General features: G+C 39.8%; 1 protein-coding gene across 1 annotated transcript in view; it reads left to right on the top strand.

The window, feature by feature from the left end:
* LOC114351407 (Down syndrome cell adhesion molecule-like protein Dscam2) overlaps positions 1-15,193 on the top strand; it is a 34,154-nt gene extending 18,961 nt beyond the window's left edge. Inside the window, exons 7-34 of the mRNA XM_028302618.1 lie at positions 148-352; positions 546-765; positions 846-993; positions 1,067-1,233; positions 1,303-1,393; positions 1,476-1,651; positions 1,735-1,880; positions 1,958-2,093; positions 2,175-2,294; positions 2,375-2,560; positions 2,639-2,783; positions 2,910-3,067; positions 3,145-3,382; positions 3,697-3,836; positions 3,991-4,061; positions 4,176-4,425; positions 5,448-5,629; positions 5,937-6,060; positions 6,596-6,725; positions 7,576-7,760; positions 8,321-8,497; positions 8,812-9,041; positions 9,348-9,660; positions 10,855-11,083; positions 13,107-13,213; positions 14,013-14,159; positions 14,800-14,871; positions 15,079-15,193. Coding sequence (XP_028158419.1) covers positions 148-352; positions 546-765; positions 846-993; positions 1,067-1,233; positions 1,303-1,393; positions 1,476-1,651; positions 1,735-1,880; positions 1,958-2,093; positions 2,175-2,294; positions 2,375-2,560; positions 2,639-2,783; positions 2,910-3,067; positions 3,145-3,382; positions 3,697-3,836; positions 3,991-4,061; positions 4,176-4,425; positions 5,448-5,629; positions 5,937-6,060; positions 6,596-6,725; positions 7,576-7,760; positions 8,321-8,497; positions 8,812-9,041; positions 9,348-9,660; positions 10,855-11,083; positions 13,107-13,213; positions 14,013-14,159; positions 14,800-14,871; positions 15,079-15,104 — 4,519 coding nt within the window. The 3' untranslated portion in view covers positions 15,105-15,193. The remainder of the gene's footprint in view (positions 1-147; positions 353-545; positions 766-845; positions 994-1,066; positions 1,234-1,302; positions 1,394-1,475; positions 1,652-1,734; positions 1,881-1,957; positions 2,094-2,174; positions 2,295-2,374; positions 2,561-2,638; positions 2,784-2,909; positions 3,068-3,144; positions 3,383-3,696; positions 3,837-3,990; positions 4,062-4,175; positions 4,426-5,447; positions 5,630-5,936; positions 6,061-6,595; positions 6,726-7,575; positions 7,761-8,320; positions 8,498-8,811; positions 9,042-9,347; positions 9,661-10,854; positions 11,084-13,106; positions 13,214-14,012; positions 14,160-14,799; positions 14,872-15,078) is intronic.
* Positions 15,194-17,330: the final 2,137 nt, after the last annotated feature.

Genomic DNA, 17,330 nt, shown 5'->3' with positions numbered 1-17,330 from the left:
GCCAAATTCAAAAAGTAGTTCAAAATTTTACTCAAGTCTCTAATAAATAGAGTTGATTGAGTTGAATATTGCAAAAGATTAGCCGGGCCCTATCTAACGAAATCAATGGCTTTAATAGATGCATAGTATAGCAAATTTAAACGTCAGTTGGCAGCGGCAGGATGCCTCCGGGACTTGGGCAGCAGCCACGACAGAAGGAGTTGTCAGAGGAGGATCATTAATCTTCCCAAATGCTAGAGAACATCACGCAGCGAGATACGCCTGTTCTTCGGGACAGGAGTCTTCACAGAGAGTTATAGTACGGTTGGTTGTGTATGAGCCACTGACTGTAACCGTCTCTCCTAACCCTTTGGTAAGTTGCTTGTTTATCAGTAGGCTTAGGATGCACGCCATGATAAACTTTCATTTTGTCGATTTTACGCGATAAGCCCTTACATTTGTCGCCTAAAATCATCGATATCGAGATTTTATCACGGCGGGCACCCTAGTCTGGTTATGTAATAAATTATCTGCTTAGCATTCATTCCAATCTTTTGCTGCTGTAGATGCTAGGTACAGGAGGAACCGGCCATTTTAACTGTTCAGTGCATGGTGGTCGAGGTGGAGGAGTCACACTTAGCTGGCAACACGAAGGTCGACCACTTCATGCTCCACAGTCTCGCTTGTCCCTTGGGCCAGTCAGACCTCACCATGGTGGAGTATACCAATGCACAGCACATGATCATACTGAAACAGCTGTTGCTGGAGCTGAAGTTGTTTTAGCTGGTAAGTATTCCATTTATATTTTCTAGAAGACTCTTTTTGGGTTCTAAGATTTTTACTAACAAATCGATACCGCGTTTCAGACAGGCCCCCAAGATTGGCTTCGACATTCAGCGAAGCAGTAGCAAGGATTGGACAAACCATTGCTTTAAGATGCGCAGCCACTGGTATTCCTCCCCCTAGGATACTGTGGACCTTGGATGATAGACCGTTGCCTGCTGCACCGGATAAGTATGCTCATTTTTGAAATACCTTGTCATTTTAATGAAGCTGATTTTGATATAAATACCATAAAATATTACAGGTACACAGTAAGTACAAGAGCAGAAGCTCTTCCTGGAGGAGAAGAAGGAGCGATAGTTTCAACTCTTAGCGTAACTATACGAACTGCCGATGAAGGCGGCAGATATGGTTGTAATGCGACCAACTCCAAAGGGTCACAAGCTCATTATTCAAGACTGAACGTTTTTGGTAAGTCTTTATGTCTATTTTGGGTTGGACTAGTGTTCGTTTCGATTTACAAAAACAACGTTTTTGCAGGTCCACCCAACATAAGATATTTGCCAGCTGTACATGTCAAGACTGATACTGATGTGACATTGTATTGCCCTTATTCTGGATACCCCATAAAGTAAGTAACCTAAACATTAAGGAGTATGTAAAATATTTATTACTGACGCGTGACGTTTCAAACTTTATTATAAAATTTACAGAGAAGTGGTTTGGCGTCGAGAAGACGGGACTTTAGTGGAATCAATAGACTCTAACGATGAAAGAGGAATGCTAAGATTAAGTTCTGTCAGAAGTTCTTTAGCTGGTAGTTATACTTGCGAAGTAAGAGCAGAAAGTGGAGAGCTAGCCAGAAGAACGGTTCGCGTTGACGTCCATAGTAAGGAAATATTATAGTCCCTACTTGTAATTCATCTTTTGATAGCTAGTAAAATTATCCTAACCTTTCATTTCCATTAACAGAACCGCCAAAAATAGCATCATTTCATTTCCCCGAAGAACTTGAGGTTGGAGGTAGTACTCAGGCTACATGTAGTTTATTGTCTGGAGACAAACCTATACAATTCACATGGCATAAAGACAACTTACCCATTCCATCTGTTTTGAAGGTAAGACCATTTTTATTATTCCTATTAATTCAAAAATGATTTTTGAGCATTAATTGATTGAGGATTTTGTCGGACAGGTTGAACAAAAAAACATGGACTTCTTTACATTACTGATTATCCAAGATCTCACATCAGCTCACAGTGGAGAATACACTTGTAAAGCTACAAATGACTTCGGTACCGTCAGTCACAGCGCATCGCTGGTCGTGAAAGGTATTTATGAAGTAGATTTACTTTAATCATGTGCAATAAGGTTCTGAATAGCGTAACATATAAAACAGTTTCTCCGTACAGAGGCACCGACGTGGGTGTGGCGTGCACAAAACACCTCAGTGTCAGCGGGGGCGTCACTACTTTTGCCTTGTTCTGCTAAAGGACAACCAACACCTAGAATTTCTTGGGAATTTTCTTCAGGTACGTTTCGATTACAGTAGATAAAATAATGAACTAATTTCAACAAAGTAAAACGTTTTATTTCAAATATACTTCTTTAGATGGAGAAAACTGGCGTCATGTTCTATGGGGCCAAACGGAACCAGTAGATGCAAGTGGTGGTGCTGTATTGACGGATGGAACAGTTTGGTTGAGAGCCTCCACACCAGAACATGAAGGATGGTATCGATGTACTGCACGCGTTCAGCATTCCTTTCTGCATCATACCTTTTACCTTGATATTAGAGGTGCGTTATAAGACAATGACTGGAATACTTTTGATTGGGAGTTTCTTAAATCTGACAGTATTTTTTTTAATTACACAGAACCACCAAAACTTAGCCGCGGAGGCACTGGTGGGGAAACGAGATGGGTAGTAAGGGGATCAACTGCTCGACTCACTTGTTCAGTAAGAGGAGAGCCAGAAATTCATCTGCATTGGACCCACGATTCCAGACCTTTAGCTTTGCAGTAAGAAAAATGTAACAGTTATGACTAGAATAGCTTGAAACAATTAGACAGCTTATTGTTTACGTAGATAATAGCTTTAAGTAGATAAGGAAATTATGTAATATTATGTATTTCTTTATTTACTAGTGGTACTGGAGGCGTAGAAACCAGAGACACGGGAAACGGAGGAATTACGTCTGAGGTGACCATAGCTCATGCAGGCCCAGAGCATGCTGGTGAATACAAATGCCTTGCCAGGAATCTCTATGGCACTGATGAATTGATATTTCGATTGTTTGTCAAAGGTACGAACAATTTAAAAAAAATCAGTTGCTTTTGTTTTTCTCGAAACAGTTATGCAAAAATTTATTTTTGAATTTAGAACGCCCAAACATCCCGGATGAAGTTAGAGTATCAGAAGTATGGCCCCGAAGAGCTCGTGTGACCTGGAGGTTAGCCAGAGGCGCAATGGTCTCCCACTACTCTCTCCAATATAGGGCATTGACCCGGGACCTCGCAAACGCTCCGCTCGACGCCCCGCTACCCGCTCTTCTAGACACATGGGACACACCCGAAGTCCTCAACTTAACATTGGCTAATTCAGATTTACTCCATGTCGCGTAAGTTTACTTGGCTTATGAATATTAAAATGCTCTAGAGATTTCAATCCCAGTCGGGAATTAGTGTTAGTAAATTTGGTTGTTGTGTTAACAACATAATTGAAATTATGCAACTGGAGAACTAATTCTAAGACAAAGATTCGAAACGGAATTTGACTAAGGAACTTCTGAATTCACTTTCCCCAAATTATTGGTTCTGCCAATTTCGTGTGCCTTAGCTGTGCTTTCTTGTTTTTAAAAAGTCCTGTTCTTTCTTGCTTTTGCTTCTTTTATGAGTAAAGTATTCGGTATGTCAAGAATTCGCTATACTCTAGGTCTGAAGGGCCCGGGCGTGCCGGAGCTACGGTGGCCGGATTATCGCCTGACACACGATACGCACTCAGACTGGCTGCTTTTAACGATGTAGGCGCCTCTCCGTACACAACACCCCTGCATTTCACTACGAGAGAGGAAGGTAAATACGAAATATCTGCTACACAATTTACTAATAAAAAGAACATGTTTGAAATATAGAGATGAATTTATGGACCTTCACAAAATTCATGAATATCCGTGAAGTGCTTGATACGTTTGTTACATTTATCTTGGAACTGATAATTTCTTATTAGCACCCGGTGGGGCACCAAGAGATATCACAGTCCGCGCATTAAGAGCTCGAGAACTTCATGTCACTTGGCTGGTAAGAACAACTTTTATTTTGAAAGAAAGAAAGAAAGAAGAAAGAAAAAATGTTTATTATGTTGCTATTAATTGCGTTCTAAAATGGCATTACTTAAAGAACAAATATTTATAGCCACCACCTAGAGAAAGCTGGCACGGAACTCTATTAGGTTACACTATCCGCTGGTGGGAAGTTTCTGAAGATGGCAAAGGAACAGTCGGCGAAGGGCCAGGTTCAGAAAGCGGAGCCAGCGCTGATGCTACCAGCACTTCTATCAGAGGCCTCAAAGCAGCCACTCGTTATGGAGTCACAGTGAGAGCGTATAACGCGGCGGGAACTGGTCCACTGTCGCCGCCACATTATAGGCACACTTTGGAATCACGTAAGTTTGTTTGGCTTTGAGCGTATTTTTGTTTATAATTTAATAGGTTTTTTAATTTGTGGACATATCATTTGAAATTTAATTAGGAATTCAACATGTCGTTCACTTATCTTGCCATTATTGTTTTAATATCCATAGGAACTCCAATATTCGTCACAGAGCCAGTTCTTCGGCTATTACAATAATTAGAAATTGTCTTTTAAATATCTCCGAAACAAATTGAAGCAAGCCTAAGAAGGCTTTTTCAAGTTAAGATAAAAACATTTGAACTGGGCAGATAAAAGTTTTATCCAATTGGACATAACATTACATTACATCCTGGAGCTGAATTTTAAAGGGGGTGGGTTTTATGAATATCAATACACCCCTCGAAAGTCCAATAACGACCAGAAAGTCCAACAAGGCGTTAGAAAGTTTTGTCACAGTGCCGCGTAAATAAATCCTTCCTATAGACGAGCGTAGCTTCAGATCGTAAATTTTCCCATCAAAATGCAAAATGGCTTAATTGGACTGTGGCCTTCCCGATCTAGGTCAAACGATTCAGAACAAATTGATAGCACTTTTGTACATTGCCTTTGTTGCACTTTTACTGCTCGAAATATTACTTGTCGAAGTTTCGTTTATGACAAAAATATCAAATCTTCATTTTCGCACTGAACTGAACAAGTCGACGCCTTGTTTAAAACAAGTCGCTTGTCTAAAATCATGCTCTAGTTTCAGGTTTCTCTTTGCTATTTAGTTTAACACTCATACGTTCCAACTTAGTTACGGATATGCGAAGCTTAAAATCTCGTGGAACGGATAGCTGCTCATTTTATCATAAAGACTAAAACATAATATTAAACTGTATTTTACCCATATTTTACCCGATATGCTTGCTCTAAAATATGCGACATCGATACAATAGGTATCTGACGATCGTACTTTAACGGCTTATGCGGGTTCGTTATTTATAGGAAAGGCTCCGTTTCATTTTCAGGGATTTTCCCGCAAACAAATATTAATAGGCAATTAAATTTTAGCACCAACCGCGGGTCCTGAAGGCGTGGGCTGTATTTCGAGTGGGTCTACTTCTCTGAGAGTGTCTTGGCGACCCCCTGCTATGGACACGAGGGGTGGTCTCATCACACACTACACCCTGCAGTACACTAGACGCGATGCAGACCCACTGGTGCCATCTCAAGACGCCTACTTGCGCGTGCAGGTAAGACCATAAAAATGAAGACACGATCAGAATCTAATCACCAGGTGTTGACCATCTTAACTGGACCCTTTAGCAGATCCAAGAATTTCCTCTCACTATTATCAGAATTAATAATATCTAATTACTAATTCTGATAATAGTGAGAGGAAATTCTTCGCTGACAAAAATGGCCAGTTAGAATATGCACTCATCCTGAAAATGTCCGTACTCTGGGTCCCTCCTATCAAAGCTTACACAAAACTAAAACAATACTCGCCATCCAGTTACCGAATCTCGTACAACTGACGTATTGACACTCTCCCTTTAGGGCGAAGAAGCAACGGTGTCGAGATTAACATCGTACGCGGAATACGAGATTAGAGTGCGGGCGCACAACGCGGCCGGCGACGGGCCGCTGTCGGCCCCGCAGGTGTGCAGGACTGACGAAGACGGTTAGTACTGGGGATTTACCTTTGTTAAGAGAAGGGTGCATTAAATACTGACTGTTGGATATCACTGGCTTACTGACAGCATTAACCAACAATTAAAAGACAACGATTATTACACTCCAATTCTAACCGAGTACGAATTCGTTTTCTATTTGTTGTAAGATTTAATAATTGAACCTCTCAAATCAAACTAACTTTATCATTATAACTAATGACATCACTCCTCTTTGAATTATACAAAGAGAGTCGTGTTGTGCCAGTTTAAAAAGTAGGGATGTTAATTGACCAGCGATAAATAAACTGCCTGTTTAGCTCAGGGAGGGCGTTGATGATAGATACATCTTTGATGTTGAGATAATTTTTGGGTCATAAGTTAGAACTTTTCGACAACTTTATCCTAGCTTTCATTTATTCAAATAACATCAATCTTTCCACAATTAACAAATCAGAATTTTTAATATCACTAAGTGAAAAATCGTTTAACTTACCCGTGAAAAACTACTAAGCTTTACTTGAAACTTTCTGCAATCCCTTCTAGTTCCGAGCGCTCCAGGTGGTATGAAATTGATAGCGCTGAGCGAACGCGCTCTAAGGGCGTCATGGCTCCCGCCGCCGGAGCCCAATGGCAAATTAACGCATTACACACTTTACGTCAAGGATTTATCAGGGTAAGTGGACTACACTTTATTGGTTCGACTGTTACTAATGGTGGTGTTTCCAGCGTATTTTATTGCAGTTTGAATGGGTGATTGGGGTCTTTCTTTGTTATTTGATTTGGGATTGGTGTAAAGATTACATTACAGATTAGACAGAGGTCTTTTTCGATGGAAACAATCGGTTAGGCCGTTGTTCAACTCTAACGCCCGTATTCACAAACATGATGAGGTCTCACAGTGCGCGTGGACGCACAGGGTGACACACGAACCAATCACAGAGCTCTATTTAACGCTGTGCGTTCTATTTGCTGCTTCACTTATAAGCAACCATCGTTTGTGTATACGGGCGTAATACAGTCACATAATATTTTCCGATTTTCAACAGAGCCAAAAAGCATCAAGGACATTCTTTGTATTAAAGTGAGGATCGTACCCAAAAACTTAAGATTTTAACTCCCTTAATGAAAGTTTCAGCAATTAATCTTCGTCCTCGAAAGCACTTTAACCCGTTTTCGATCAAGGTGCGGCAACAACAATCCTAGAATCGATAAGTCTGGTTATTACATTAAGCGATTAAGTACCATCAGTCTCTGTCACTCTTCATAGACAACTTGGAACTTTGAGATAGTCTTGCATCTTGCTATTTGGATCCTAACTATAATTTATTCAATATCTGAAATTGTATCTAAATATTTAATAAAACTCCAGACAATTTACGACATTACGTTGGCATCGAAATTCAGACTTTCATAACTTTCAGTGAATCTTATTTAATAAAATTCTTTCTTATTAGGCACTAGAATAAAATATCCTCGTAGTAACCATCTCTAGAGCAAAATGTTCAGCAAATCTACATTTCTAGGTCCCAAGAACCAAACGTGACTAGAGTGAACGCTTGTACTGAGAGTGAGGGGAACTCGGTGGAATGTATGAAGTCTTTGCGTGGACTTCGGCCGGGGAGGACGTATGAGGCTTGGGTGAGGGCATCCACCGCAGCTGGGGAGGGCCCGCCCTCTGCCGCCGTTGCTTGCCAAACTAGTGCCTTAGGTAAGTAAGCATTTAAATCTTGCATTGTAATTTTAAGTTCAGGAATACTATTATGTGTAATTAATAAGTATTTATTACACGAGAATATTACCAAACTGATCAATATAAAATCAAACAATCACTAATACTCAAAAATAAAAAAAATAAAAAATAACTTACCTGGATTTGCTCGAGCAGTATTTTCACCACTAAACACTTTAAAACACTTCACAAACTTTCCTCGAAACGTCTGTTCACGGCGGAGGTTGGATAGCGACTGACTGTCCGGTGCTCGAATTGCAATAAGGTGAACGAACGAGTGATTAATAGAACTTGAATGAGTGAGTGAATCGACGAAGCGAGTTGCCGGATCTGACGTCAGTCGATATCCAATACTTATAGAATTTTAATTAATTATTATTGTTATTGAAATTATTTATGAATAAATATTAAATACCAGCAATTTTACAACTATCCTAATATCAAATATTTCATAACTGTCACAATATTAGTATTACACATTGTTAAGATGAAACACCGCCATTATAGCTTTGATCCAACTTACCCTCATTTGTCTATAGCCCCAGCGAGGATATCTTCGTTCGGTGGACTGTCAATGGGGGCTGCTGGCACATCACTATCGCTGCGGTGTGTGGTCGGAGGCTCCCCCCCGCCAGCGAAGCGATGGCTCAGAGGGGGGAGTCCACTGCATCCGCGCCCACCTTTTCACTTGGATGGGGATGCTTTGCTAATACGAAGTAATAATACACATAATTTTATCATAAAATAAATCAAATAATCGTATTTAAAAAATAATATCTTCACGGAGTGGTAACTCTATCTTATAGCAAGCTTTAAATTAAAAAAAAGTCTTAATTTTTCACAAAAAGGTGAAAAATTATGAGTTTTAGCAATCGCCAAAACTTTTTTTATTGAAACATTAATCAAAATCGTCAAACTTTTAAGAGTTGATTGCTAATTGGCCCTCAGATTTCCCGGAAGTTTAGATTCAATTACGAATTTTGTTATTTTTATCTCGACTTCTCTTTTATTTATTTTTGTAATATTTTAGATTTAGATTTATCGCACGCTGATAATTACACGTGCGTGGCGGAGAATCCCCATGGGTCGGACTCGGTGACTTGGCGGGTTGTGGTGTTACGGCCACCGGCCCCTCCTACGCTGGCTTTGATGGAAGCTCGACCAAGGGAATTAGAATTAGAGATAAGACCAGCCCCAAGGGCGCCAGGGCATGCTTTGCCAAAAGCGTTTGCTGTACACTGGAGACTTGCAACGCCAGAGGTACGATTTCAAAGTCATCAATTTGAATTAAAGTTTTATAAAAAGTTGACTCTAGTTTTATAAATTACTCTTCTTTTTATAACATGTCCATGTTTTATAAGTAGGCTCTCTTCGCATTTATTTTTTCTATTTATGCTTTGGGAAGGATTTTTTTATGCATAACAAGGCAGGTATTTGACCACAAACGCACCTGATGTTAAGTGGGATTCAGTCTAAGATGGTACATATCTGCCCTGTAAGTGCCTATTCACTCTCGCCTTGAAAAGGCCCGGTATATAGCATTTTCAGAAAATTCCTGTCTTTTAGGGTGAATGGCGGATCCAAGTCGCGAACCCTGGCCCTGTAACCCTAACGGGTCTCCGTTGTGGGTCCTCCTACAAGGCTTACGGCACAGCCGGTGGTCCACCAGGCCCCGAACTAGCTGTTCGTACCTCTGGAGGCCCTCCCACTGCCCCTCCAGATTCCAGGTGGATCAGAACAAATGCCACCCATGCAAGGTTCGATACCAGTGTATGGAGTGACGGAGGATGTGCCCCAGTCACTCTGAAATTGGAGTGGGCTGGCTCAGGTGTAGCTGGTGCGAGAGACGTCCCCGTGGGCGGTGAAGTTATTTTGGGAGGTAAGTAGTCCCTAAAATAATACTTAATCAATTCTTGGAATAACAAGATTGAACGGAGTAAACAGGTTACACAATTGTTAAATTTGATAAAAAATTGTTACTACAAGTAATTTTAAAGTAGATAAGTTTTGTAGTGGTCGTTCTTGTTTGAAGTACTTTGTATATCCCATCAAATAAATAAATGTGAAATGAGAGTTCAATATTAAAATTATGCATCCTGGTTGACTTCGGTGATACCAAATTTTGTGTTTAGAAAATTATGAAAATTAGCTACAAGTGTTTGTACAACATCCAGTTATAACTTCATATTTTTTAAATTCTCTCAAATCCCTGTCGCCTCTTCAAACAAGATGAAAAGGTTCTCTCTATGGAAATGCTGACATCGTGAATCGATCGTTACGTTACATCTCTCCTGGCATTTGAATTATTTCCACAATGCAATCACAAATTACTGTCGAGACCTGAATCCAGAGTGAACTAGATTACTTGACAATTCCAACTATGCAATGCAAATTGTTCGAGTCAGTTATCATCGGATAGTGGCGGCTGCCGGATTAGGATAAGTGAAATAGCCAATTTATCGCGGTTGGAAACCGTCAATTTCGTAAATCCAATATCATAGAGCGAGCTTTGCCTTTTGCATTACCACATACAATTGAATATGTTTATATTTGACTCGCATGGACATTTGTGTTCAAGTTTATGAATCGAATACCTAGCGAGTGTCATTAATCTAATGGCTACTTTACCTTAAATAATTTAGGACGTAAGATAAAACGTCTTGAAAATAAGACTGGTTATGATATTGTTCCTTAATATCTGAACCAATAAACGATTTCTCTCCTCTCTAGACAAGCATTTTAATAGTATCTGGTTGTAATTAAATCACTATTTAATATGCCCTTGCCATAATTTTACCATTTTGGCGCACTAGGGATGTGCCACATGCGTGTCGGTTTAAAAACGACGCACATAACTCTTTCGGAAATTTTAGGTTTAGCTCCCGGTTCAAGATACCGCGTGGCAGCCAGAGCTACAAACGAAGCAGGTCTCACACGAGAGGTGTACGAGTTCACCACATCACTATTTGATATGCCCAATATGCTTGCCATAGTTTTACCATTTTGGCGCACTAGGGATGTGCCACATGGGTGTCGGTTTAAAAACGACGCATAACTCTTTCGGAAATTTTAGGTCTAGCTCCCGGTTCAAGATACCGCGTGGCAGCCAGAGCTACAAACGAAGCAGGTCTCACACGAGAGGTGTACGAGTTCACCACACTGCCTTCAGAAGGGGGCTTCGCTGAAGAAGTGGACGCCCCTTTCCCAGCAACCGCTGAGGAGCTGGCACTGCTGCTGGCATTGTGTGCAGCGCTGTCACTGGCTGCATTGACAATACTCGCCATCTTGTTAAGGCGAAAGAGGTAAAATGTTGCATAATTTTTATTTATCTTTTTTATTGCCTACCAGACCAATGTCAAGTGAAACGGGAGGTGTATGAGCTCAACACGTTGCCTTCGGATGGCCTAATAAAACCCGGGCCCAATTTCTCTTTTGAATGGGTACCTAATATTTTTTTAGTAATAAAATAATTTGATCACTTACCTACTGAATAATAATATAACTAGACTTATTTTATTAGCACGTCTGACAAAGCACTGCTTCGTTATCCAAAAATATTTATTGACACAATAAAATATTGCCGAGTAATATAATAACACTCAATAAAAGGGTCTGGATTCGAGTTAGCGCTACGTGGCGGCGACACGCTGACACAGGGCTCTGAGTCCATCGACCCTTGTCAAAGCTTTAATGTGTGACGTCATCGACACTCAAAATTAGGACGAAATGATGACTCGCGTTTTGGTAACAACGCGTTGGGCGCCATCTGATTTGACGAAAAAAGTGACCTTGGTTAGCAATGGGACAAGACCTAAAGGACTCTCCCCACTATTATAGCGTGCCACTAAACGTTTCAAGTACTTACGTAACGAATTGATACGGACTTGTTGATCCGGGTAAAAGATGCAAAGGGCGCATTCAAGTAATTAAAAGAAAATAGTTAATTTTTGGGCCGATAAATATACTGGCATAATACTCGTATCTTACATTGATGTGTTGTCGACGTCATCAAACTAATAAGGTGTCTCACTGTGTATTGATATGCCGTAGTCCGTTTTGTTACAGTGAATTCCAATGAAATAAGCATTGCGTTGTATCTCTCGTTTTATATTCCATTTTTTTATCTGCAGAGATTTCAAAAACGTATAAAACCCCATAAAAACGCTATGCGTCAATCGACCCACGTCACTCTTTTTGAAGCGTCGATATAACCGGAATTTCGTCAAAAACAAAAATACCTTTCATTTTATTTTTAGGTCGAGTCTCTAATTTATTTATCTCCAATTCGATGTCTGTCAATTTTGAAAAGGTCAAAGGTCACAGATCAGTATGACTTTCTCAAGTTACTTTTATGGAAATTCGGTAGGTAGGTATACCTGGCACATATTAAAATTATGTGTAGGTAAATTTATTTATCGCACAATAGAAATATGGGTACACAATTGGTATACAATAAAAACTGACCTAAGTACTTAGGTCATTGATAAATAATTTCGCATAAGTTAAAACAAATGAATTACTTATTTGAGTACTGCATTTAAAATCTTTTAATCTAGCTTTAAAAAGTACATTAGGATATTTGTGTTGAAATCCCCTATCTCTTGGAAATTCCCGCCGATTGTGACAAAGTTTATCCGCGGTTTAACGCAGTTTTATTGTTATTGTCCCATTTAACGGCGTTTACTCCTGTCCCATTGTTTACACGAGCGAATGTAGGTATCTACAGTTGACAGAGCGCCTCCTGTGACATACTCGTAAAAGCTGATAAACACTTAGCCTAGGCGCAGACCACCGATTTTTCGTCGGGCAGTCAATCAGTATGGACATGTATGGAAGTTCGCACATTACACCGATTTGGTATTGGCCGATTCTTCATACAAATTAAAATCGGGCCCAACTATCGGCTAACTAAAAGTCGGTAATCTGCGCCTAGGTTTAATTTATGAAAAATCTGTCTAACTTGTTTTATTATAATGTCAAATTACGAGTTTCCATCTATGGATTTTAAACTCTACATAACTTTAAAAATTACCTTAGACGATTTACCTTGGATCAACTAGTGACCTATTTCAGTTTAACCTTATAAAATTGAACTACATAATAGCTCGAAGTTCTCCATTTGACTATGCTTTATAATATAGTCTTTAGTAGTCAGCGTTAGATAAACAGGTTGTACAGCTCAATGAAAATCGAAGCAAAGTAAGCTTTTTGTACTTCTGTGAACTTCTCCCTAACTTAACCAAACTTCACCACACGAACTCAACTACCACTAAACCTAAAATGAGCTCAATGAGTAAGTGAAAAAAGTGTATTTTTGCTTCCTAGAAGCGACGGCGCAGTCGCCCGCGTGTCCACGAGCGCTGAGAAACCGACATGCGGAACGTATCGCGCGTCTCCACACCAGATGCCCAAATTGCCGCCAGACCCACCAGGTATTACTAATTCCTGTATAAACTTATGATCAACTATTTTTTTTTCAGATCTAAATAGGTAGGTACGTACTTCACCTGCAGATTTAGGCACGCGTGCAGATCTGCACGATTTAGTCATACAATACCAAATTTTTGTCCTGCGATCCGCACGCGTGCCGAAATCCGCATCAGAAAAAGAGACTTTACGCCCATATTCGAGCATATCAGGGCGTTGAATAGAGCTCTGTGAATGGTTCGTGTGTTACCCTGTGCGTCCACGCGCACTGTGAGACCTCATAGTAATGTTTGTGAATACGGGCGTTAATGCCTTACCATGAAGGAAAGTTCGCACTAAAGAGGCAGGCCAAGAGCTTCCTCGTTGTGGATAAAAAAAAAAAAAAAAAGACAGGCAATCCTGTAAACTCTATAATATCATCTAATATGTTATCGGTAGTTAATTAGTCATGCATTGCACATTACATTGTACATTGGGCTATTATGCAAAATAGATAATTCCGATTTGAGCTATGCAGACTCTACAGGACATAATGTCTTATTTAGCTTCGAGATACAATTGATTTAATTAGTTGTTAGTCAATTAATGTAACATCATTAGTAAGATTAGTAATTGCGATTTGGAATATGATGGATTAGTATTATAAAATTAACTATGATGATACGAAGAAAATATTTCTAGCACTATCCAGAGTCCAGACAGAATCTAGGGTATAAAAGCCATATCTTACAGGCAGGCAACGCTTAGATGAAAGCTGTTCGAAATAAAAAGGAGACATTTTTATATTCATGTACTTTCTGCCAGATGTATACGAGATAAGTCCATACGCGACGTTTGCGGGCGGCCCCGGCGCGGTAGCGGGCAGTGGGTCTCGCGCGTATACACTTCAACTGCGCGCGCTTGCCAGGCATGATGACGACGCCGCACCGCCCGCGCTGCCTTGCTGCGACGGTAAGAGTAGTCACACGATTATGACATCTACCGTATAGACAATAAGATATGTCCATACGCGACGTTTGCGGGCGGCCCCGGCGCGGTAGCGGGCAGTGGATCTCGCGCGTACACACTTCAACTGCGCGCGCTTGCCAGGCATGATGACGACGCCGCGCCACCCGCGCTGCCTTGCTGTGACGGTAAGATTATAACCTCTATGCTATAGATATTAAGAGCCACCTACGGACTTACCTTACGTGGGAGTAGCGCAGTCTAGGCAGTAGCTCTGTGACATTTCCTTAAATATCTACGGTCTCTAGCGCGTGCTAGCTCTAAGAATATAACCCCGATGGTATAGTCTGCATGTAGAGGGCTCAACTTATTGGCAGGTAGAGGCTCGAGCGCATACGTCATATTCCCGCTTGGCACTGGATGCCTTGCTGCAAGGGTTAGGTAAAAGGTGCCGTTAGAGAACAAATGGTACACTGCCTATAAAGTACCTTACTCTGGCGAAACGCCTACCAGTATAAAGGATAATAAGCATCTCATGTGGGTTCCCGTGTGATTTATTGGTACTTATTGTAACCGCAAACGTGGCAACTTTGATAAATTTGGCTTTACCTGTTCATTCAAGCTTTATCTTTGTTTGTTTTCGCAGAGGAGACGTGCGTAGACTCATGCGATGCACAGAGGCGACGGAGGCGTCGACGGCACTACTGCCCCGATCATGGTGAGACCATTCTTTTGAAACTTTAACTCATCGAGTCATCAACTCTTTTATGGTTTAAACATCCCAGATAATTAGCAAATAATAAGAAAAACTTCAAAACAGATTTTAATCTGAACCAACAAACACCTTAATAATCACTAAAGTGCGGTAACGAGCACTGACTTTCCTTTTTTTGGCTTTCCGTAACCCATATATTTTTGTTCACAGGTTGTTCACAAGACTCAGGGAGTTGAAAATAAAACTGCCAAATTGTTTAGAAGAAATATCTAGTCAGTGTAATTAGCAAATTCGGTTATACATATTAATATGTATACAAAAATTTATACAATAATATTGTCTATTTATACTATGAAGTTTTTTTCTAACCCTTCCTATAAAATTTAATACCTCTTAATTTTTTGCTTATTTGTTGATTGTAATTTGATAACCCCTTTCCCCCAAGCTTCTATAGGCATAAGGTAGGTAGGTATATCAAAAACCAATTAAAATCGGTCGTAAACAAGGTCCCCCATTTGTAATTACCGGAGTGAAATTTTTTAGCAAGCCCGCCCAGACTGGCGTAATCAACTTATCTCCTGCCCAAACAGGCAAAAAATATCTGGCTAGACGTTAGAAGGTACTTAGCTAGGTAGTTACTTTGAAATTGGATGTGCTAAGGCAATTGGATAGAACGGAATAGCAGAAGTCTGAGTTTGTTGGAACTAATATGATTAGAAAGAATACACGCTTACAAAATATGTAATACTCAAAGTCTAATGTATTGTAATGGTATCCAGAAACAGCCTTCACATTGAATTTAAACTTTTAGAAACTTGATCATGGGATTTATAAAGAAGTACAGTAGAAATTAGCATTACGTACAATTAATTACCTGATTACCGTCTCGGTCTGACTGATCTCTACACTCACCTAAACTGGCTTAATCACTTTCCTTGGTTTAGAAATCTAGAGCTTAGAGGTCCTGGGTTCGATTTCCATGTGTTGTGAAAGGTATAAGAGGTTTTATAAGAGGTGTTTATTTCGATGTACCGTATTCTATAAGTTATGGTGGTGGTGGTGGATGCAGGGGATAACATACTTTGAGAACCACCCCTGGTTCTCATTCAGTTTCATTCTGCATTTAGTGATAAATCGTAGCCATTTGATGCCCTCATAATAAAATATGTTCTATTTTAGGAATTTATACATATTTACTAGTCAACATTTTTCGCAATATTTACCAGAGGTATCCCGCCATCTCGAGGTTCACCTTTTATTACATTGCAGTACAAACTTCTATCGTTTAACGTTAAAATTCAGAACAACGTTCCAGCTTTTTACCTCGTAATGTGCCTTCAGCTTAGACAAGAATGAATGGCTGTTAAATCTAGCCGCTTTAAAGCAAGCCTGTATTAGTATAGTGTGTTATTATTTACCCGCTTACCTCAGGAAGCGGAGGATTAAGCTCGTCAGGATGTCCCGAGGATGTACAGACGACGGCACTTCAACATAAACTCGTCGCCTTAATGTTGTTGCAATAGGTACGATATTTAAACGATAATGTTTAGGTTGGTGTGCTGTTAACTGTTTACTATCGGCTTATGTAAAAGTTATCAACCAATTAAAATAGGCTACCTCAAGTACTTGAGTTGAAACAAATCCTTAACTTTAAAAAATTAAAAATATTATTTAAAAAAAATATAGTATTAAAAATATTATGATGTAAGTCAACGCCGGACCTTGAATATAATGCAAATTGGTCTTTCGGCTGCCTTTTTACCCGACTGCGCCAGAAAGAGGGTTCAAATACATATCGGCAACATAAGAATTAGTCATTGATGCCTCCGACTGCATTTGTGAACACTAAGGCTTGTTTTTATTATCTTTTTAGTTCATTTTTACGCAGTTGGGTTTTTTGTTTATTCAATAATATTTTTTTTCTTTCTTTCATTCACCTTCTGTGCAAGATTTATTCACATGTAAAACGCTCTCTTTTAGTCCACAGTAGGTACAGCCTGAGATTATCTAATTAATTCCTACGTCATATTACTGTATCAAACGATAATAACCAAAAAGCTACCTACGAAATATTATGTAAATCATAAAGTTAAACGAACACTCCAAGAAGACGCGTCAAAACCTAGGTACCAAACATGTTATCTCACACCCGACCCTCACAAAACGGGACCGTAATAAAATTAAATAAACACGTACACTCTCGTGTTTATCAGCAACAAAAACTTTGTACTCAACTCAATTATATGAAGTAAGTTGTTTCATGGACATTATTTGCCGCAGATCGCGGCCGCAATCCGCAAAGGGTCAGCAGTAACAATTAGGAGGGTATGTACCATGTAGCACGTGTGCGGCCCACAAAAATTTGCGCAATATGCCCTGGGGTCAATGTGACGCCTTTGATTATGATTACGTCAGAAGAAAACAAAAGATGATAATATAAATCTCACTTTAATAATTATTAA

Source organism: Ostrinia furnacalis, unplaced genomic scaffold (genome assembly GCF_004193835.3).
Source record: "Ostrinia furnacalis isolate ACB-3 unplaced genomic scaffold, ASM419383v2 OfSCF1132, whole genome shotgun sequence".
Lineage (NCBI taxonomy): Eukaryota > Metazoa > Arthropoda > Insecta > Lepidoptera > Crambidae > Ostrinia > Ostrinia furnacalis.
The sequence above is the reverse complement of the archived record's forward strand: the minus strand, read 5'-3'. Positions and strand labels throughout refer to the sequence as shown.